Below are 22,978 nucleotides of genomic sequence, written 5' to 3' on the forward strand. Positions count from 1 at the left end.
CTAGAACAAGTCCCAGGACTTCTCCTGTCCTCAGCTACTTGACTGTGATTATAACCACACGTCTATAAGACTTGCTTCTCTGTGGGTTCTAGGACTGAACTTGGGTCCTCGTGCTTGCCTAAGGCTCTGCCTACTGCGTTATCGCCCATCCTCACTCATTTAATTTATCACTTTACTTGCAGACACCACTGAGTTTCGCTGTCTGGAGGACCAGCCTCCAGCAGCACAGGGCTCGCAAAGAATCCAGAGTCCTTGGGGTTAGAGAAAGACACTCACACTCTCTCTTGATGGTTTCCTCCAGACCATTTCTTTATTCTTCTGTATTCTGAATTGTATTCTCCAGTCTCTTCTTAATCCCTATCCAGAAATGTCCCTTCTGTTTCTCTTGATGTCTTCCTTCTCCTTCCTTGTAATTCCCTCTAACTCTTGATGTCTTCCTTCTCACTCATTTTAACTCCATCTTTAGTCTTTCCCTTACAGCTTATAAACCCCAACTAAATCTTTTGGGCAATATGAAAATTGCAATGTGTAGTCGGGGGGTGGTGGTGCACGCCTTTAATCCCAGAACTTGGGAGGCAGAGGCAGGCGGATCTCTGTGAGTTCGAGACCAGCCTGGTCTACAGAGCTAGTGCCAGGACAGGCTCCNAAAAACCAAAAAAAAAAAAAAAAAAAAAAAAAAAAAATTGCAATGTGTTTGCATTCTGTTTTTTTCCAGTGAATACAAGTAAAAAAAAATCATGTTTTCCATATCCCTTACATTATTAAACACTTCACGTATTACAGGTGAAAAACCAATTATCCTAAGAACCCATGTACATTCTCGTCTAAGTAACTAAGTAACAGAATGTGAGCGAACAGGGTACTTTTTCTCTGCCAATCCTTTTGTTGGGTAGGCCGCATATGGCGGTTACAAAGAAAGAATCGCCACTGCATTATTTATCTTGAGAAGCTATCTTGAAAGAAATCTTAGAGGAATCTCAAACCTAAACTTTTATGCATGAAAAACAATCAGTCAGCTCTACTTTAAGTCTTTAGAATATATACGTACTCATCAACAGTTTGTATATCAGGAGACGGAGGGCGGAAAAGGGTATAAGGAATTAATCATCACCTTTGGTCATCTGCCAGTCCTATCAAGAAAGGTACACCAGCTTTGTTCTTGTTCCTTGACCTTAACAAGTTCCTCATTCAACTACATGACTTTCTGCAACTTTAGATTGTTTACTTGGGCTTTTCACCTCAAAGCTGTTTAACAAAAAGCATCTAATCTAACCTTAAGTTATTTTCAAAGCTTTGTTTCAGCTATGATGCACTCTAAAACCCGTGAACATATCTCCCAACACTAAGATTAGAAGAACTTAAACTAGCTGGGCTACTGGGACTTAATTATTTTTCTTAATCTTTTTTTTTTATTTATTATGTACACAGTGGTTGTGCCTCCATGTAATCCTGCAGGCCAGAAGGCACCAGATCTCATTGTAGCTGGCTGTGAGCCACCATGCGATTGCTGGGAATTGAACTCAGGACCTCTGGAAGAACAGTCAGTGTTCATAATCTCTGAGCCATCTCTCCAGCCCCTATTTTTCTTAATCTTTAACCACAGTCTATGGCTCCTCAATAGAAACTCATATGTTCTAGCTGTGTGACACTTCCTTGTTTTATTTTTTATCTTCAAAACTTTACTTAAACTAACATTATTGTTATCAATTAGATAGAACCGCTTAGGAAGAAATCATCTTCATATAATCCACAGGTAGAAATGCCCAGTAGAGTGCTCGCTTCGGCAGCACATATACTAAAATTGGAACAATACAGAGAAGATTAGCATGGCCCCTGCGCAAGGATGACACGCAAATTCGTGAAGCGTTCCATATTTTTATATGTCAAAAAAAAAAAAAAAAGAAATGCCCAGTAGAATGGGATGCTTCCAGGAGACACAGGCAGTGGGATCTCCCCACACCCACTTACACCAGAGCAGATGCCAGAGGAAGAGGGCAGCAGCAAACGTGAAGGCCCGGCAGAAGCAAAGGACCTTGTCTACTTGAGATTCACCCCTCAGGGATTTTCCTCCTGATGGCTGACACCTGAAGTGAGTTACTTTCCACTGCTACTCCTCTGACATGGCCACCAGCAACAGGACCAGAGAGATGGCTCATGGGAAAAGGTACTGCTGCCAGGCCAAGGACCTAAGATCAATCCCAAGCACCCTCGTGATAGAAGAGGACTCACACTCTGACCATTCACACACACCAAGGCAGGAAAGTGTGTACAAACAGATAAATAACTAAGGAAGAAAATCTTTTTAAAGAGTCTTTACAATATTCATTTATTTGTCAAAGCAACCCAACGTGGGTACAGTGTCGCCTGTGTAAGACAGGGAGACTAAGGTACACAGGAATGAGTGATTTGAGCTTACATGGCTAGTAAGGGACAGAATTGGGAGTCAAACCCAGTAGTCCCTATCTCAGCCATAAACCATGTTGCTTTTTTGAGTATTAAAAATATATATTTTACCATGAGGCTCATGGCTTGTTTCCTCACATCTTGCTTCCCCAGCAGCTACTAGTGCCTCCCTTGACTGCCTTCTTTCTCCCTACATCTGTTTGGATTTCTTGCCTAGCTGTATTCCACTCTACCCTAGACCAAAGCAGATTCTTTATTAACCAATAGTATTAAAAACATATTCACAGCACACAGAAAGGCCTCCCACATCATGTAGCCATGTCTGGCTTTTTATCTGGGCGGTAGACAGCTAAATGCACACCCTCATGATGTTCTGTGAACTCTGACTCTTTGAGGTAGGAGGGCTGGCTACAGAGAGAGGACTTGAGTGTTGTCTGTGGACATACTGTTGCAGCTTGCTGGTTGGCAGGGACCTTAAAACACCATAGAGTTGTGGCAATAAACATGGCTACAGCTGGTACCTCTGCTGACAAGGCTGGAAAGCTAAGGAATGAGCTGGATCTAGCCGGCAAAGCCATGGCTTTAATCCTCTCCATAAAGACTCATGTAGTCAGAAAAAGAGAGATATACAGTAAAGAGAGATTCAAAGACGAAGAAAACCTCGTAATAGTTTACAGTGTGTTCAAAATATATGGAGGCTAAAGGTTAAAGTCCTTAAAAATAAAAAAGAGAGAGTAGTTGGGTGTGGGGGTATACACCTTTAATCCCAACACTTGGGAGGCAGAGGTAGATTGACCTCTGTGACTTCAAGGTGTGGTAGCACACACTTTTAATCCCAATATGGGAGGCAGAGACAGATAGTTCTCTGTGAGTTCAAGGTGTTGTAGCACACACCTTTAATCCCAGCACTGGGGAGGCAGAGACAGGCAGACCTCTGTGAGTTCAAGAACAGTCTGGTCTACAGAGTTACTCCAGGAACACAGAGAACCTGTCTCAAAAGCTAAAAGTAAAACTAAAAGAAATAGAGGTTAAAATAAAGCTGCATAAAGATGGAAAATACACAGAGAATCTTGATACTGTATGCTATCATGGTCTCTTTAATGTTTGAATGCTGAGGAAGGAACAGCTGATAAAAGATATTTGCTTATGAATGCTGTTGAACTATTTCAAGATAGATATTTTAAAAATACCTTGACTTCAAAATTAAAGTCAAAAGGTATGTTACTTTGGAGAAGAAATTTTTCTTTTGTTTCCACAGGAAATGAGAGGCTGTGGATCAGCGCCCAAAGTGGGGCATGAACCCATGACCCTAAGATTAAGAGTCTCATGTTCTACCTACTGAGCTAGCTCTACCATGTTGGACTGGGCAGGACAAGCCCGCAGTACCTGTTTTTGACCTAGGAATGTCACAGCTTAGATTCTTAAGTGCTTAGTGATTTAAAACTACAAAGCAAAAATGCTCATGGATAGTAAAAAATTACAGATTCACAATAGGACAGATTCAGACATAAAAGACCTCTAAATGGGTCATATTGTTAGATAAATGTAGGCTTGGGAGAGAAAGAAAAAGAGTATAAAGAGTCATAAAGTTAATATTAAAAAAGGGGTAAAGTCTTTAAAGAGACAGAGTACAGATAATTATAAATTAAAAGAAATAAAAATAAGCCACGTAAAAATGGAAAATTCACAGAGAGTTTGGATTCTGTATATTGTGTTTTCTTTGAATTTTTTGACTGTAAAGAAGTACAGAGGCACATATCATTGTGTGGGCTGCTAAGATAAACCAGGACGTATATTATAAAGCTATCTTGACTTCAGAATTTGGATCTAAGAATATGATGCTTTGGAAAAGATGTTCTTTTTTTTTGTTTTCACAGAGGATGAGACCCTGTGGATTGCTTCTATCCCAATATAGTATGATAGACCACGCCCTCCTGAAAGGTTGTTGTGAACACCCTGAAAAAATTACTTTGCTCAACTGCTGACTGAGATGAACCTGGCATACAGGTTACACCATGAAAGACCTGATTAACAGCGCCCTATACAGCAGGAAGCAGTTTGGAGAGAAATAACTGTGTCCATATTCCCAAATATTGTTTATAAATGTTCTTTTATATTTAAAGGGGGATATGATATAGATATGAATAATTTGCATTGGTATGGATTTTAAGGTCAATCTTGTTATATGTATATGTATTTCTGCTCTTGATTAAGGTATTGTGATTGTGTAGTTCATTTAAAAATGTAATGTTTAATTAGGAAATATAGGTTGTTAATGGATAATCATCGGTAATAGTTAGGCTTGTAGTCATGTTAGTTAGACTTTCTAGGTGTGCATAGATATATTTCATATAGGCATTCTTCATATCTTTCAAAGACTACAGAATATGGTATTTAATGTTTTAAAAATTTAGGGCTTTTCATGACTATGAGACACGTCTGCTCCTGGCAGCACCAATCTACTTCAAGAGGAAGATGGGCATCGAAGAGGCTCCTTACGGAGTTGGTTAGCCATTTGGGCAAGAAACTGTTCTTGTCTGGACTGTTGCATAAACTGGACACAGAGAACCCACAGAGAGAGGACTGCTGAACTTGCCTAAAGGTGAGATGGTCTTTCGGGGTTCCTGTTTCTTGAAAGAGTCTGTGAGACATTCTACAGGACACAAAAGAAAGTGACTGAACTGTCTTTGAAATTTCCTGCTTCCCAAAAATGTCTGCTGGATACTATGGGCCTGTAGGCTGAAGATGGATGCCCCAAAGGTACAAAAGAACTTTGGGTGACTGTACAGGCAATGAGATATCTCTGTCACATAGACAGAAGAACCTCCTACACCAGGTACTGAGCCATGTAGCTAACATAGACAAGAATAATGGGCTAATATACATTACAAGAGTTGATCCAGTCTATTTGGTGTTCTGTAAGCTTCCTGCATCTTCATAGGCATATCTTTCTTTAGATTGGGAACATTTTCTTCTATGATTTTGTTAAATATATTTTCTGTGCTTTTGAGTTGAACTTCTTCTTCTATACCTATTATTCTTAGATTTGGCCTTTTCATTGTGTCCCATATTTCCTGGATATTTTGGGTTAAGTTTTTGTTAGATTTAATGTTTTCTTTGACTGATGAGTCAATTTCCTTTATTCTATCTTCAGCACTTGAGATTCTCTCTTCCATCTCTTGTATTCTGCTATTTATGCTTGTGTTTGTGGGTCCTGATTTTCTCATGATTTCTGTTTCTATAATTCCCTTGGCTTGTGTTTTCTTTATTGTCTCTATTTCAGTTTTCAAGTCTTGAATAGTTTCTTTCATATGTTTGATTGCTTTTTCTTGGTTTTCTTTAAGGGATTTGCTGATGTCTTTCAATTTTTTGTTTGTCTTTTTATCCATTTCTTTGAGGGAATTTCTCATTTCCTCTTTAAGAGTTTCTCCTGAAGTTATTTTTTTAGGTTGTTTTCTTCTGCTTCATCTATATTTGGTTGTTCAAGTCTTGCTGTTGTAGGTTCTCTATAGTTTACTTATGTCGTGTTGTTCTTTGTGGTGTTGTGTGTGTTCTTACCTTTTTCTACTCATCTCTTCCTCTAATAGGTGTGGTAGGGACTGTTTGTGATTCTGGTGATTAATCTTCTAGGTGCCAGTGGATCCAAGACTCAGATGGTTGTTCCTTGTGGTACAGTCAGTGCCACAGTTCTAGTTATCCCATTGGTCACTCTGTGTTCCTGGAGGCCACTTACCGCTAATGGGCTTTGCTCCACTCCCATGTAGTTTGCTGTCTCAGGCCTGTTCTGTTCTAGGTTGTTGGCTCAGACCTGTTTCTGTAAACGTTCCTGGTCTGGACCTGCTCTTTCAGAGGTCCCTGGCTTGGGGTTGGTCCTGCAAAGGTCTCTGGCTCTGATCTACTCCCTTGAAAGTCCCAGACTCAAGTGAGCCCAGACCTGCAGGGGACCTGGCTCAGGCCTACTCCCTCAGAGGTCCCAGATTCATGCCTGAACTCACAGAGATCTCTGGTTTCTGCCTACTCCATCAGCGGTCCTAGACTCACGCCCAGACCCACAGGGGTCCTGGCTCAGGTCTACTCCCTCGAAGGTCCCAGATTCACGGCCAGACCCACAGTGGTCTCTGGTCTGGCCCACTCACTCAGCAGTATCAACCCACTCTTGTACGAGCTAATCCACTCCCAAGACCAACTTTAGTCCCACCACGAATCACCTCCCAGTAAGTCCTGCCTCTTAAAAAAATGTCACCCCTTTGTCCAGATCTTCCCACTGGGGACTTGTGGTGTAACCATCTCCAAGCTATGGCAGGCTTCTAGATTTTCTAGAATTTCTAAAACTTCTTTGCAAGAGAAACCAGAAATCTGAAACATTATATTCAGCCTCTTGGTCTTGAAAGGAAATTCAGGTTGTAAGATACTCTGTGGGCTGGGTGGTAAGCATGCATGCTGGCTGCAGCCCAGGGCCCCCATGTGCGGCTTTCTTGGCATTTCAGTTCTTTGAAAGCTTGCCACATCTGTGAGAAGGTGAGCATCACACAGGACCCGTGGAGCAAAGATGGCAGCAGGTTTTATAACTGCGGGCTGCCATGGCCTAGCCTAAATGCCCTTCTTTCTCCATCTCCACAAGAGACGGCTTTCAGAAAGATCTTTCTGGCTGCTCCCACCACTCTCTACGGCACTAAACAACTCGGGACTGTAGTGAGCCTTTCTTGTCAGACTTTCTTGGGGACCTTCAGCCCCAAATAATGACACGGAGATGTAGTTTTAATTATGAAATCATGGCCTTTAGCTTAGGCATGTTCCCAACTAGATCTTATAACTTAAATTGTAGCCTCTGCCTGTAATATGGGACTGGACATGAGCCAGGAAGGGGGCCTGCCTGGAGATTTAAACACATATGCACACAGACAGACAGAGACACAGGGACATGGGTCATCCTTGAAACAAGAATACCAAGAATGCCAACTTTATTGTGTTCAAGGGCAGCTTATATAGTGCTCTGGCCATGCGCCAGCTCTCAGGATCTTTCAGCTGCAGACACCAGAACCCACTTGCCTGTCTCATGTTCAGAGTATCTGCAAACCCAGGAAAACAAGTTGTTTACAGGAAATTCAGGGTCTGGGGGTCCACAACCCCCAACATTAAGTTAGCCTGCTTCTATTAATCTATGTTCTGCCATGTGGGTTTTTTTTTTTTAACCTCTCCTCCATTCTGTATGTCGGACTCTCTCCATATCTTGTTGGCATCTCTCCATATATCTCAGATTTCTCCCCTCTTCCTGTTTCCCCTGTAATCCCACCTATCCTCTCCTACCTAGCTATTGGCCATTCAGCTCTTTATTAAACCAATCTGGTGCCTTGGGCAGGCAAGGTAAAACAGTGACACATCTTTACACATCTGTTCAAATATCCTGCAACACTGGACTGTGTGTGTGTATGTGTGTATGTCCGTGTCTCTGTAAAGTGTGTGTCTGTGTAGGTGTGTGTCTAAGTAGGTGTATGTCTATGTGTAGGGGGTGTGTGGGGGTGGGGGAGGTGTCCGTGGTGGGTAGGTGGGTGTCTGTGTAAGGTGTGTGTGTGTGTCTGTGTGTCTGTGTATCTGTGTCTGCGTGTCTGTGTAGGTGTGTGTCTATGTGTGTGTGTGTGTGAGGGAGTGGGGAGGTAGGTGTCTATGTGTCTGTGTGTCTTGGTAGGTGTGGGTGTGGATGTGTCTGTGTAAATGTGTCTATGTAGGTGTGTGTCTGTGTGTGGGTGTGGGCGTGTCTGTGAAGGTGTGTGTCTATGTAGGTGTGTGTCTGTGTGTGGGTGTGTCTGTGTAGTGTGTGTCTATGTAGGTGTGCATCTGTGTGTGGGGTGGCTATCTGTGTAGGTGTGTGTCTGTGTGTTGGGGTGTAAGTGGCTGTCTGTGTAGGTGTGTGTCTGCGTGTGGGTGGGTGGGTAGCTGTCTGTGTAGGTGTGTGTGTAGGTGTGTGTGTGTAGGTGTGTGCTTGTTTGTATGTGGGGTGCGGGTATCTGTATGTGTGTGTGTGTATATGTGTCTGGTGGGGGGTGTTTAGGGGGTTAGGATGTTCCACGGCCTTCCTTACTGTCTTCTTGCTCCTTGACAGGAGACCAGTTCTATGGCTGGTGTTGCGACTGTGATGACAACAGAGTGAATGGAGGACTGGCAGCAAGGCTGGCTGTTGTCCTGAAGACCGCTAGCAGGGGCAGCAAGGCTGGCTGTTGTCCTGAAGACCGCTAGCAGGGGGCGCGCGAGTGAAGAGACTCCGCACTGCAGTCTACCCACAATTCCCTCTTCCTGCTGAGAAAGTACCTCTCACACCTCCCTGCAACCGGGCCTTGCACCAGCCCAGTTGGTCTGGATCGCGTCAGTAACCCCTGCACATTGGTCTAGGTAGTGGCGAGCATGTGGCTCAGGTCAAAGTGAGCTGAGGGGAGGCAACATGGCCAAGAGGCATCCGATTGGTCATTTTGGCAGCTCCATTGAAAATGGACGCACAAAGAGGCAGGAGGAAACTGGGGGCTTTACCGGTACTTATTTCATTAGACACTCTAGCCTTTTGGCATCCATGTTCTCAATTTTCCCACCTACCTCCTAACCTTGGTCCATGCTACTCACTCTTAATGTGGGATTCCCCTCTGTATGCTGTGGATACCATTGGTGAATAAAGAAACTGCTTTGGACAGAACTTAGCTAGGCAGGGAAAACTAAACTGAATGCTGGGAGAAAGAAGGCAGAGTCAAAGAGAAGCCATGGTGATAGACAAACTGAAACCTTGCCAGTAGGCCACAAGCCTTGTAGTAAAATATAAAATAATGGATATGGGTTAATTCTAGATGTAAGAGCTAGCTAACAATATGTTTAAGTAATTGGCCAAGCAGTGTATTAATTAATAGTTTCTGTGTGGTTATTTCGGGAGTCTGGGCAGCCGGGAAACAAACAAGCGACCTCCTACTACACCCTCTATCTGTGGTATTTCTCCTTTCTGCATCTATTTAGTACCCACTGTCCTTTCTGATCTCAGATCAAACTGTCAAATAAAAATAAACATAGACCTAGTGAGGGAGAGAATTTGGTCAGAAATAAAGACTTTGAAATGGTGACTATAATTAAAAATATAACACTGTATGCTGTAATTTGCTAAGAGTAAATTTGAAATATCCATACCACTAATAAAAGGATTAATACCTGAGGTGATATATAGGTTAATTAGTTTGATTACAACAATCATCTCACACCATATTCAGACATCAGAATATTTCTTTATATGCCATCAAGATATAAAATTTTTATTTGCCAATTATAACTCAATAAAGCCACAAAAGGAAGGAAGGTAGGTAGGGACAATAGGAAGGCTGCCCTGGCCTTAAAATGGAAATGAATTTTCTTTGACAGACAATAGAAAGGCCCGCAGAAATGAGTGGTGTCTGTTCTTGGGTGGCCAGACAGACAGCTGGTAAGGAGAGGCAGCTTCTGTTCTCCTACACTTGCTCAGGGTTGAGCAAGTGAATCCCAGACCTGCAGGGAGGACAGAAGCCAGAGCCAGGTTTACTCAAGCAAAGCCAAGCATAAGAAGAGGGCACTGTGCACACTGGTCAACAGCACACTCTCAGAGAAAACCTCTCTGCAGCTCTGCCTCTGTGGCCAGACTGCCTGGGATTGAATCTCAGGTCCGCCACCTGCCAGTTCTGTGACCTTGCACAGGGTCTCATGGATCTAAGGTTGGCCTCAAATTTCCTGTGTAGCTGAGCATGGCTTTGAACTTCTGCCCCTCCTGTCTCCACCTCCTGACTGCTGGGACTACAAGAATATGTTGCCATATCCAGTGTGTTTCATCACTTAGCCAGTACTGGTTAAGTGGCTAGTGTGGGAGGCTCTTAGTAAGTGTTTTTGTTTTGTTTTATTTTGAAGAATGCAGCCACACAAACCACAAACAGAACTCTGGCCTGCCAGAGTTTGCTAGAGCCTGGGAAAATCCTTGCCCCCACATTGAGCCAGTTGACCAGAACATAAACAAGAAGCAATATATCAGCCTTCAGATGTTGTGATAAATAAAAATGGTGGGGGCTGGGTATGTGGCTCAGTTGGTAAAATGCTCTTCTAGCATGTAGGAAGCTCGGGGTTCTTATTGCATAAAGTCATGTTGTGGTCCACATCTACAATTATCACTCTCAGGAGGCAGAAGTCCAAGGTCATCCTGAGCTACACAGCAAGCTTGATGCCAACTTAGGCTATACGAGACCCTGTCTCAAAAAATAAATGACAGTCATGAAAGAGCTTGGCCAGGGCATATGATTGTGTTTATTGTGCCTAGAATTGACAAACCTCTAGAGACAGGAAATAGATGGGTGACTGCCTCAGTCTGCACCGCCCCCCTCTGAGGTGGGAGGGAGACGAGATGCTCTAAAATTGTGGTGGAGGCGGCTGCACAGCTCGGGCTGTAATAGAAGCATTGACTTGTACATTTAAGTGGGTGCGCTTTTTGACATAGATGCTATGTCTCAATAGAATGGCCTGGAAAGGAAGGTGCTCGTGTTCACAGAGGCACTACACACAAAATCCCAAAGTGGACAGAGCACGGTGTCTGTGAGCAGATGATGATGGAGCCAAACTTCAAACATCACGCTCACGTGATGTGCACGTACAGCAGTCCCCACTCATGCAGTGCTTGACGATAGTTCGTTCTAGAAAAGAACAACCCCATTGGGTAATCTCATCACTTATAGAAAGCTGAAGGCCTCCTGATGCAGCAGGTGTGTGAGGCCAAGACCCCTTCTGTAGGAAGGTGATGATGCGCCCAAAGCCACAGTCCAAAGCATAGTACAGAAGACACAGAGACCATCGCGGTCCTTCACCATCATTAGCCCATGTCACACTTTTATGACTGGGGCAGGGTGGTTTGCTCAAATCAGCAGCACCAAATGCCTTGTGCTTCTGTGTGAGGTACATCACAGCTCACTGGCTGGCAGGAACTTTGTTATAATCTCCTGGGATGACCACGGTGAGAACGATGCCAGTCCATCCTTCTTTGTGTGGCACGGGGCTGTATTATCTGTCCACCTACAAAAGAGACTTGGAAATATTCTAAGTGGGAGAAACCAGACACAAAGGGACATTTATGTGATGGGGGTTGGGTTTTCAGAAGCTGGCACCAGAGCAGAGGTAACTAAGGCATTGGAAGGGAAGAATGGTGGCCTGCTGTTTGAGGGGGATTCTGTGTGGGATGATGCAACATGGTTAGAATGGTTCATTTGTGTTGTGGGTACTTTACAACAGTAAAATAACTCATACGCAAAAATGGGGAGGGGCTGGGGACATAGCTCGGTGGTAGAGTGCTTGCCTGGCAGGCACAAAGCCCTGGGTTCTACCCCAACATCGTGTTTTACAAAAACTGGGTGTGGTGGTGCACACCTGTAAACCCAGCATTAGGGAGGTGGAGGCAGGAGGATTGGAAGTCATCATCCAAAGCTTATTGGTTCAAGGTCAGACTAGAGCTGGAGAAATTGCTCAGCTCTTGCAGAGGACCCAGGTTCAGTACCCAACACCCAAATGGCAGCCCACACTAACTCCAGTTCCAGAGAATCTGACACCCTCTTCTGGCTTCTGTAGGCTCCTGATTGCATGTGGTATATTTAGTCTTACACAGGTGCATACACATACGCATATAAATAATAGTAAGTGGTTTTTATTTAAACAAGATCAGTCTCTATGCTATATGAGACTTTCTCAAAAACTCAACAAGCCAACAATTAAAAAAAGAGAAGAAAAGAAAGTGAGATTGGATGGGGGATGCAGAAGGGTGGCCAGCGTGCAGAAAACGAGGTCAAGAGACAGCTGCACAAGAGCCTCAGAGGAGACTGGCAGCAGAGGGCAAAATGCCATCAGTGACCCTAGGTGGCCCTAGGATAGGAGCTGCTATCTGCACAATACCACACATCCTATGCTGGCCTGTGACTAAAGCTGCTCACTTAGGTGCAGGGTATGGAATATGTGAACCACTCCCCAGCTCCCCATCCCCCATAGCCCCCTACTCACATAGACTCCAGAGAGCCCCAGGCACCTGCACAGAGCCTGCACACGGTGAACATGCAAGCAATGTCTGGTGAGCAGACAGCACGGATCGATCCACTGAACTCTAGGGTGTGGGTTCCTGTTCACTATTTTTCTACATTTGGGGCCCGTGCGCTTAGCCCAGCGCTGTCACATTAACATTTAGTATAAAAACACTTTATTTTCTGATGGTACTTCATTAAAAATCCTAGATTGTCTAAAATAAGTTTACATTTTCATTTATTTATTTTGAAATAAGGTCTCTTGTGGCCCAGGCTGACTGAAACTCCCGCTTCTATCTCCCCTGTGCTAAGATTAGAGGTATATGCCGGTTTCTACAGTACAGATGGGACCAGCGTTGTGTGACTACAAACAAGCACTCTATCAACTGAGCTGCATCCCAAGACCTATGCTATTTTATTCACTGAACACAAAATCCCATTAAACAAAGAGCCAGGTGACACCTGCTTATAATCCCAGCATTTGGGAACCTGGGGCAAAAGGATCTCAGGTTAGAGCCAACCTAGGCTCCATGGTAAGGCCATACCTCAAAAACAAAAGAAAAACACAGACAAACATCAGTCAGTTTTAACAACTAGCCCTACCATCTCCGAGGTTCGTCAGCCAGTGCTCAGGGGTCACTGGTCTCTGCCCTCCTGGAGTCTCTATTCATTCTGCCCCCTAGCCCTAGCACGTCCTTTTCCTTGGCTCCCGTGTCTGTGGCTGCTCCCTCGGTCTCTCTGGCCTTTACCTTCTAGCTCAGTTCTCAATGAGAAGCATTAATTGTCACAGCGTGAGAGGTTGTTATGATATCTGCTGGGTAGGGGTAGAAATTCTGCTAAACACAGTAGCCAAAATATCCCCCAAATGACAAAGAACTACCTGGTCCAAAGTAGAGAGGTTGTGCCAGGTGTGATGGTATACATCTATAATCCTAGCCCTTAGGAGGCTGAGGCAGGAGGATTCTACAAGTTCAAATCTAGCCTGAGCGAGGTAGAAAAGGTATTCTCTCAAAAATGATTTAATTAGGGCTAAAAAGATGGCTCAGCAGTTAAGAGCACTGGCTGTTCTTCCAAAAGACCTGGTTCAGTTCTCAGGACCCAAAGGCGGTAACAACACCTAGAACTCCAGGTCCATGGGATCCAGTGCCTTCCTTTGCTCTCACTGGGAACCAGGCACGCACATGGTTTACAGACATATGTGCAGGCAAAGCACCATACACATGAAATAATAAAGGCATAAAAATAAAATTAATTAATAAAACAATACCAGTGTTGGAAAACCACGCACCTGAGGTGACATAATAGTCTAATAACCAATTATCATAATAATTCTAACTCCGCTGCTCAACACTCAGGGCAGGGTGTACGACACAATTTAGCAATCCTTGCAATAGCCTAGGAGGGAGGTAAGGTTGTGAGTACCTTCTTTTTTACTTTTATTAATTTTGAATGATACATGTGTGTCTGTGAGGGGTATGTGCACATGAGTGTGGTGCCCACAGAGGCCAGAGGTGCGAATTCTTCTGGAGCTGAAGGTCCAGACCGCTGTGAGCCAACTAATGGAGGGGCTAGAAACTGACCTCGGGTCCTCTGGAAGAGCAGCACAAGTGAGGAACCACTCAGTCATCTCTCCAACCCCACGAACTCTGCTTTATAGCAATGGGAGCTGAAGCTGGAGGGTTAGGGGCCTTGCCCCAAGTCATCCAGCAAGGATCAGAGTCGGAAAGGCAACACACACACACACACACACACACACACACACACACACTTTCCTTCCTTGAGCTTAAGCACAAGTTAGTCTTCTTTTCATTGGCAACAAGCCGTGAAATGTCTGGTTTAGCAGGAGCAAGGCTACAGGCTGTTTTTAGTTCATGGTTTTTCTCTGCTGCATTAGCTCTTTGTTAATGAAGGGTCCACTGCCTTGGCATGCTCCTTGTCACCGGGGCAGGAACTGCGAGCTAGAGGTGACCCTTGGCTCAGTCCCAAGGGTTCTGAACACAGCCTCCCATCCCTTCCCTGGCCACACCTAGGCTGGAAGGGCACATCTTAGGTGTGGCAAAGATCAGAAAGTTGTCCTTAACTCAGGTCAGCAGATACTGAGGTTGCCTGGCAAGAAGTCAGAGCCAATCTCACTCACTGTGGCCTCCTCCCAGGGCAGCCAGTGTGGTCAGCACCTAGGAAGGCCTGACTACAAGGGGCGAAATCCTGTCTACAGAAGCCCAGGTACTGCCAGCAGCCAAGCTCAACTCCTGTGGCCGGCACAGCAGTCCTTACTGGTTCCTAGGGAGACCCCAGGACACCCTGAACCTACAGCAGGCTCTCAGACCTTTCCAGTCAAGAGTCATTGTTCAGTGAGAAAGTTTACACAACACTGGCTATCTAGCGATATAAAATAGGCATGCAGAGCCAATAAAATGGCTCAGCAGTAAAGGTGTTTGCCACACAAACCTGGTGACCTGATTCCAATCCCCAGGACCCATTTAAATATGAAAAGTATGCTTTTAGCAGGCAGATAAATTTCCACTCTTCTAAGACCATAACGGTTAATTATAGGAGACAGACTGTAATCCTTTCCTGTGGCTATTTTTTTTTCTTCAGCATGCGAGGACGTGTTAGTGCCCTTTGGACTGTGTTAGAACTTCATACACATACTAGCATGCACTTGTGTGCACACACACACAATAATAATAGATAAAATATTTAAAATACATATGCAGCCGGCGGTGGTGGCGCACGCCTTTAATCCCAGCACTCAGGAGGCAGAGGCAGGCAGATTTCTGTGAGTTCGAGGCCAGCCTGGTCTAGAAGAGCTAGTTCCAGGACAGGAACCAAAAAAGCTACGGAGAAACTCTGTCTCGAAAAAAAAAAAAAAAAGAAAATACATATGCATCAGATATTACTAGTAATAAATAATAAAGAAGTTTATTCAAAACAATTCTTTTATATACATATAATTTTCACCATTCATTGGCAATGAAAGGAAATTTGCATGCTGTTTATTTTACAGAAAGAATTCGATCTGACACTCAGGATGTACAACATCTTCAGCATGTTCAGAGTTAACTGAAATTCTGCTCTAATCCAAGCCAAAATCGATATGATTATTTTAGTATATGTTAGATTTTATTTGCTTATTCATTTATTCATTTGTGCGGTTGTGGGTGTGTGCACCAAAGTGCACAAGTGGAGGTCAGAGGACATGCAGAAGTTGCCTCTCTCCTTCCATACACTTACAGAAGCGGATCCTTGAGTTTAGCTCTTGTCATCAGGCCTCTTAGCACAGTCTTTTTACCCAGTGAGCTATCTCATCAGCCCAAATATGATTTTCTGTGAGACACAAGCCAGCAGCTTAAACAACAGTTTTTAAGATCAAATATTCAAACATAACACAGTTCAAACGGCACTAATGGGGTACTTGCATTCTGAGGGATAGTCACGGGGAAGTATTAAAGTCCTTGTTTCCTATAATTAACAATTATGGGGTTTTTGTTTGTTTTGTTTTGATTTTAAAGACAAGACAAGGTTTCTCTGTAGCTTTGGAGCCTGTCCTGGAACTAGTTCTTGCAGACTAGGCTGGCCTCGAACTCAGAGATCTGCCTGCCTCTGCCTCCCTGGGATTAAAGGTGTGCGCCACCACCGCCCAGTCCATTAAGGCTTTAGAAGAGCAGACATTTTACCTGCTTGCTGAAAGTACTCAATTCATAGTGTGCTGAGGTGTTAAAGGCGAGTTCCTTGGTGTTGTGTGACCTGCAGTGTGCATGCTGCAGAGGGCAGATGTTGGTCCTCCCATGGCAACATAAAGTATCCAGATTTGACAGCGTCCATATGCCCAAAAAGGTTGGGGTGCTAGGTAGGAACTTCTGTCTGGCCCCTGAATGATCCGGAAAGCCCCATTCCCATCTCTCTCTCCAAACCCTGACTGCTCAGAGAGCCTCCAAAGAAAGATGTCAGAAAGCCCAGTGCGCATGCTTAGCAACTACTGCAGCTTCCTCCCCTGCTGCCTCCAGCAGCCCAAATCCCCACCGAACCGCTCAGCTTTTGACCGGACTTGGACACAAACTCAGTTGGTGGCCCACATGTCATCACCCCTCACCTACAACCTCTAAAGTCTTCCTGCTTTAGCTCGGGAGCCTGGCTTCCAAGGCCTCACTCTCTGTGACCAGAAAACTCACCTAGGAGTTGCTTTGCTCAAATAAACCTGCTGTTACAGTTTTTTAATGTGGCTCAATCTGGCCCACTGCTTCAGCAGAGAAACCTATTCAAAAGGACAGTACAGCTAGGGGGACAGGGTGGCGGTGCACACCTTTAATTCCAGTACTTGGGAAGCAGAGGCAGGAAGATCTCTGTGAGTTCGAGGACAGTCTGGTCTACAGAGCAAGTTCCAGCCAGAGCTACACAAACCAAAAAAAAAAAAAAAAAAAAGAAGGAAGGAAGAGAAGGACAGGGACAGATGGTGGAATCTGAACCATTACACCAGTCCCAGCTTCAGCATCACTTTTTCTTAAGCCCAGCATGGATGCTGTCTTAGTAACCTTTCTGTTGCTGTGATAAACACCATGACCAGGCAACTCCCACAAGGACGGGTTTGTTTGGGGCTTACACTTGACAGGGAATATGGCAGCAGGCACACTTGGAGACCGGCGCTCACAGCCAAAGCTGAGGGGTCACATCCCAAACCAACAGCAGGAATCAGGGAGAGCACTAGCAAGGCCACACCTCCTAAACCTACCCTGTAGCAGAAGGGGCTGCTTGTTGGGGTTTCAGTCCCGCTCAGTCCCCCAGCCATTTTAGGACCAGAGAAAAATCACACAGACTCTTGCTATGTAGCCCAGGCTAGCCTGGGCCTTGGAGCGTTTCTGCCTTGGCCTCCATGCTCTAGGCTTCCAGCTCCCACCTTTAGACTTAAGCTCCTTAGGAGTTACTAGGGCCACCACATCTTCCTCTAGTCTGTGGTTTGTTTTCCAGCTTTCTTATTGTTTTTGGTAAGGAGATGATCTTAAATTTAATGCAGCTTCAAATTCCAGCTTGCCCTGATGGATGTGGGGTTTTTGTTGTTGTTGTTGTTTTATTTGTTGTTTGTTTGATTTGGTTTTTCAAGAGGGTTTCTCCACGTAACAGCTCTGGACATCCTGGAATTTCCTTTGTAGACCAGGCTGGCCTTGAACCCATAGAGATCTACCTGCCTCTGCTTCTCAAGTATTGGGATTAAAGGTGTGCGACACCACCACCACCTGGCTGAATGGATATTTTTCATGTCTTGTTCAAGACATTATTATCTGCAACACCAAAAGGTGAGGAAATTTGCTGTTTTGGTTTGCTCATTAAGTATAGAGTCGTTTTGTGTAAGTGTTGATGCGGTCAACTTTCTCCTTTTGGTTTTTGCCATTTTGCATTAGGGTACCTAGTTGATCCATTACCGCTATAAGAAAAACCATTTTTATTTTTTATTTTATTGACTGAGTGTTTTGGCAGCCTGTATGTTTATGCACTACATATGTGCCTGATGCCCACAGAATCCAGAGCGGGCATGGATCCTCTGGAACTGGAGTTACAGACATCTGTGAGCCACCGTATGGGTGTTGAGGACTAAACCTGAGCTCCCTACAAGAGCAACAACTGCTCTTAACGGCTGAGTCAGTCAACTTGTCAGCCCCTGTCCACTGCCTCTTATGGTTCTGCTTCTGCATTTTCAGTTTTTTTCTGCATTCTCAATTTTGAGCCATTTGTCTGTTTACCTTGCTGTCATGCTACACAGCACCTGCCATTCTCATCTCTGTTTTTCAAGTAGAAACCGAAGCATGGAGAAATTAAGAAACTTGTCCGAGTAAATACGCCATTTGCTAATTAATGGTGGAGCTGCAAACCGAACTTAGAGAGTCTGACGTTATACTCCGTGCTTTCAGAGAGCTTAGCGGCTTCCCAAATCCGATAGTTGAAAGGACGACTGTTTTTGTCGCTAGGTTTGGGTGTATTGGAAGCTGCCGCTTGGACTCGAGCTTTCCAAATCCGACCACTAGAGGGCGCGAGCACCTTAAAGTCGCCAAGCATGTCCCGCCCTCTGCGTGGTCACCTCCTCACCAATCATCAGATATTTATACAAAGGGCAGGTCCAAAACAGAAAGTTGTCACACACCGTCTCCACAGAGGACTTTGACCAAAGGAAACAAATAAAACAGAACTGATTTTTTTCAAAGATTTCCAGGGAAGACACTTTCTGGCTGACCTGCCACATCCTTGAAGTACCGAGGTTCCCTTCGCTCCTCTCCTGTCTTTAGCGGGAGCTGGGGCAACTGTTCCTTGCCCTTGTGAACAGGAAGATGCGGAGCTCTGAGGTGGCAGAAATAAAATTCAATGTTCGCTTCTTTAGCCATGTTTAGGCTTGTTTTCCCTCATTCTGGTATCTCTACAGCCATTTTACAGAAAAAAAAAATCCAAAGTGGACTTGGTCCTCCCTATCCTTTTAGGCCCATACTGACTTCCTGGTCTTAAATGTAGCCTGGGTAATTGATCCAAGCACTAGGCAGCCATTCCGTGGAATGAGTCATTCTTATCAACCTGAATACAGCCACGCAGAACAAAGACGGTGACACAGCAAGATGAAACTGCCCTTCCCTAGCTGTTGTCCCTCCCTCTTGGCTCCGACGTTTACAGAGAGTGTCCAAGAGAAATTGATGAGTTGTTAGGCTTATCTTCGTTTTTCATGATTGCTGTAATTTTGGGTTTTTTTTTTTTTAATTAAAAAAGTCTCATTCGCTTGGTCACTTATGGAACACATGGTGTAGAAATTGCAAGGCAAAATTGGATGAGGAGCCAGGTCTCCATAATAGCAGCTTTTCAGTGTGCCCAAAGAACTATTACACACCCTACTGTACCTATTATGAAAATGACAAGGGTTGGAGAGATGGCTCAGTGGTTAGAGCTTGCTTGTTTGTGGTGGTTTGCATGAGAATGCTCTCCATAGGCTCAAACATTTGAGTGCTTGGTGCACAGCTTGGTGACTGTCTGGGAAGGATCAGAAGGTGTAGCCCTGTGGGGGAAGGTGTGGCACTGGAAGTGGACTTCCACGTCTCAAAAGCTGAAGCCGTTCCCAGTTCACCTTCTCGGACTGCCCAGCACTCTGCCTGCTGCCTGCTGCCGTCCTCCTCATCGTGATGGGCGCGGATTCTAGCTCTGGAACTGTAAACACTTTGGTTGTGGTGTCTTGTCACAGCGCTAGGAAAGTCATTAAGCCACTGATCTTCCAGAGCAGTCTGATTCCCAGCAACCACAGCAGGTGGCTCAGAAGCTCCTATAGCTCCAGCTCCAAGGGATCCAGTGCTCTCTCTCTCTCTCTTCTGTCCTCACTGACATCTGCACCCACATGGCATTCACTGACCAATGTACACAGAAATAAAATAAAATAAACTATTCGATAACACCTAACAGAGAAATCAGCTTGCTTGCGCAGGGCCACACGGAAGAAAAGCAAGTGGAATGTGAGTTCAGCTCTCTGTAAATAAGACAGGGCAGTCACTGACAGCAGAGGCTCACAGCCTATAGGCATGGCATTGTGGGAGTCTAAAGGAGAAAAAAGAATAGTTAACTCCTAAAAGGCAATTTGTGAAAAAAAAAAACTCCTTATTTTCCAATTTTCTTCCTGGCAGAACCTCAGTGTTGTGCAGAGCTGAGGAGGCAAAGGAGAAAGGAGTATAAAGCCTCAAAATAAAAAGAATGAGGGGCTAGAGACTTGGCCCCATGGTTGAGAGTGTGCACTTTTCTTGCAGAGAACAGGACTTGCAGATGGTCCTCAGCACTCACATTGGGAGGCTGGCAATAGCCTGTAATTCCAGTCCCAGGAAACACTCTATTCTAGATTCCCTTGGGTGCCTGCACTCAACGACATATACTCATACACAGACACACGGCTAAACATGAAATTAAACATAATGAGAAGCATTTTTAAAAATTAATGTGGGACATTAATTCCCTTAGCAAGTACTTGCAAAACATATTTTAAAAGGTGAGGGTCAGGCAGACACTGGGAAAGACTTTTTAAGGCACTGGCCAATCTGAGCCTCTTCCTTTCGAGTCACATGGTCCTTCAGTGCCAAGTACTGAGGTAGACCTGGGAAATGTCACTGATTGTAACTTAGCCAAGGTCCCTGCATGTTTGGGCTTATAGTATGATGGAGCTAAGAAATTTCCCTAGTGTGACCTAAAGCCAGTGATCAAACAAAGCACCAAATGAGATGAGGCATTATGCAGGCTGAAAAACAGAAGATACAAAGACTATGGGCTGGGCATGTGATTTGCGTGAAGGAACAACATGTACGAAGCCCTGGAAATGAGGATCACAGTGATGCTCTGGTAGACAGTGGGGCCAATTAACACTAATTGCTGACTAAATTCTAGATTCTATCATTGCGCATTCCCGAGTTAGGAAAGGGTTCTAAGCATGGGATCAAGGCAAGGGCACATTGAAACATTTCTCCGCTTAATAGTTCCAGCCCTCCAGCCCAACTAGGCCAGCTTCATACATGCAACATTTGCTGTAAGCGATCTGTCCCCAGATACTGCGCAAAAAACTGCAAAGAAAACTGGTCGGTGGTTGATGTGGGAGTGTCATATATCAATCTGTTACTTTCATTGGTTAATTAAATGAGGAAACTGCTTGCCCTGATGGGTGGGAGGAGTGAACGGAGTGGAATGCTGGGAGGAAGAGGAGGTGAGCTCAGACCCGACAGCTCTGCTCTCTGGAGCAGAGACGCCAGGCTCCGCTCTCCCAGGCAGCTCCGACCCAGGATGGACGTAGGCTAGAATCTTCCTGGTAAGCGCACCTTGGGGTGCTTACACAGATTATTAGAAATGGGCTAGTCCAGGTGCGAGAGTTAGCCGAGAAGAGGCTGGATCTAATGGGCAAGCAGTGTCTAAAAGAATACAGCTTGTGTGTTGTTATTTTGGGCATAAGCCAGGCAGCTGGGGTGCTGGGGACGCAGCCCCGCCGCTCCTATTTCAACAGGTGGTGGCACATGCTTTTAATCCCAGCACTTGGGCGGCAGAGGCAGGCGGATCTCTGTGAGTTTAAGGCCAGCCTGGAGCTAGTTCCAAAACAGGCTCTAATGCTACAGAGAAACCTTGTTTTGAAAAACAAAACCAAAACAAAACATGTAGAGGGATAGTGCCCTCTACATGCTGATTCTTACATGGGGTTCAGTTCAGAGCTGTGCACAAAAACGGTACTGTGTCTACTAAACAGAAAGTAAGTGAAAATAAACTCATCTGGGGGCACAATTACTGACACAGTCCTTCATCCTTATGCCTTGCTGAATGTAAATACCAAGATTCTCTGCGAGGAAGTGGGTTAAAAGCAGAAATTGGAAATTTCAGAGCAGAATCTTACTGGATTCGCGGAATTGCGCAAGTCATTCAAACCGGGGCGCCCTAAGCCTGCCTCATCTGCAGAATAAGACTAACAAGCATGTTTCATCGGGGTTTGTGGAATGAACGTAACTGGGATGAGATGAGATGAGAATAGAAAATAGGACAGTTTGTGTAAGGCTAACACCGTTCAGCTTGGCACAGGAACAGTATAATGAACCGCAAGTAAGAGCCTGGTGACTGATCTGTCAGCCACCGGCAGGAGTCATTGCAACCCCTGTCCTTCCCAGAAGCAGGCGGGGAACGCGAAACGCGTAGGAGATCCGGGGTCCCTCTAGCCTCAGCCCACGCGGGGCCCGCGGCAGCGCCGTCCTGCGTCACTGGTGACTGGCTACCGGGAGGGGACCACACATGGTGGGAACGTGAGGGGGCGGGGCCTGCGCCGGCGGTGCCGGCCAATAGAGCGGAGGGGAGTCCCATCCAATCACAGAGGCGCCCCAGCCCCCAGGAGGCGGAGCCATGTCGGGGATCAAAGGTTTCATTGGTCGGTGGGCGGGCGCTGAGCGGGATCTGCGGTGTGGTCAGGGGTGGAGCGGCAGCCCGGGGCCCAGTCGGGGAAGTGATGGCGGCGGCAGCTGTGGTGGCGGCGACAGTCCCCGCGCCGACGACGGGAACGGACGGTGCCTCCTCGGTGCATTGGTTCCGCAAAGGGCTGCGGCTCCACGACAACCCCGCGCTGCTAGCGGCCGTGCGCGGGGCGCGCTGTGTACGCTGCGTCTACATCCTTGACCCGTGGTTTGCGGCCTCCTCGTCTGTGGGCATCAACCGGTGGAGGTGAGGGGACCCTACACTGCGGGGTGGGAACAGCGAGCAGACTCTGGCCTGCGGCCACCTCTGACACAGCGGTTTCGCCCGCGGCCCCCTCTGAACTCCACAACAAGCTGGGGGACAGAGGTCATGACCCCTCTGTGCTGATGAAACCCTCATCAGAAACGCGTGGTCTACCTGCAGCCAGTTCCTGACAGAATGGGGGCGTTCTGGTCTTGGGCTTTTAGGGGTGTGCCTTGAGGGGGGTGACGAAAAGCATTCTTCAGGGAAAACCCTCGCTGGGCCCCGCCCCCAGGGCTTCCCTAAGCCTCGGATTTGCCCCCCCCCCCCCCCCCCCCCCCCCC

The 22,978-nt window shown here is 45.7% G+C and overlaps 1 protein-coding gene, 1 long non-coding RNA gene and 1 other non-coding gene across 5 annotated transcripts in view; all 3 read left to right on the forward strand.

Annotated features, from left to right (window-relative positions):
• The first annotated feature begins 648 nt into the window (after positions 1 to 648).
• On the forward strand, positions 649 to 9,292 carry LOC126489789 (uncharacterized). 2 transcript variants are annotated; one of them, XR_007589019.1, is made up of 3 exons: positions 649 to 3,214; positions 3,282 to 5,005; positions 8,504 to 9,292. It is a non-coding gene; the product is annotated as an uncharacterized lncRNA (long non-coding RNA). The 2 variants fall into 2 exon arrangements; XR_007589018.1 differs by having other exon boundaries at positions 649 to 5,005.
• Positions 1,772 to 1,878, forward strand: LOC126489809 (U6 spliceosomal RNA). The gene has a single exon (XR_007589022.1). It is a non-coding gene; the product is annotated as a U6 spliceosomal RNA (small nuclear RNA).
• Positions 9,293 to 22,394: 13,102 nt separating the features above from the next.
• Positions 22,395 to 22,978, forward strand: part of Cry2 (cryptochrome circadian regulator 2) — a 33,934-nt gene continuing 33,350 nt past the window's right edge. For both annotated transcript variants that reach the window (XM_050124291.1, XM_050124292.1), the window contains exon 1: positions 22,395 to 22,640. In XM_050124291.1, the coding sequence (XP_049980248.1) occupies positions 22,429 to 22,640 (212 nt within the window). In that variant the 5' untranslated portion in view covers positions 22,395 to 22,428. The remainder of the gene's footprint in view (positions 22,641 to 22,978) is intronic.

This window comes from Alexandromys fortis, unplaced genomic scaffold (assembly GCF_014885135.2).
Source record: "Alexandromys fortis isolate MF-2015 unplaced genomic scaffold, M_Fortis_MF-2015_v1.1 scaffold_222, whole genome shotgun sequence".
NCBI classification, from domain to species: domain Eukaryota; kingdom Metazoa; phylum Chordata; class Mammalia; order Rodentia; family Cricetidae; genus Alexandromys; species Alexandromys fortis.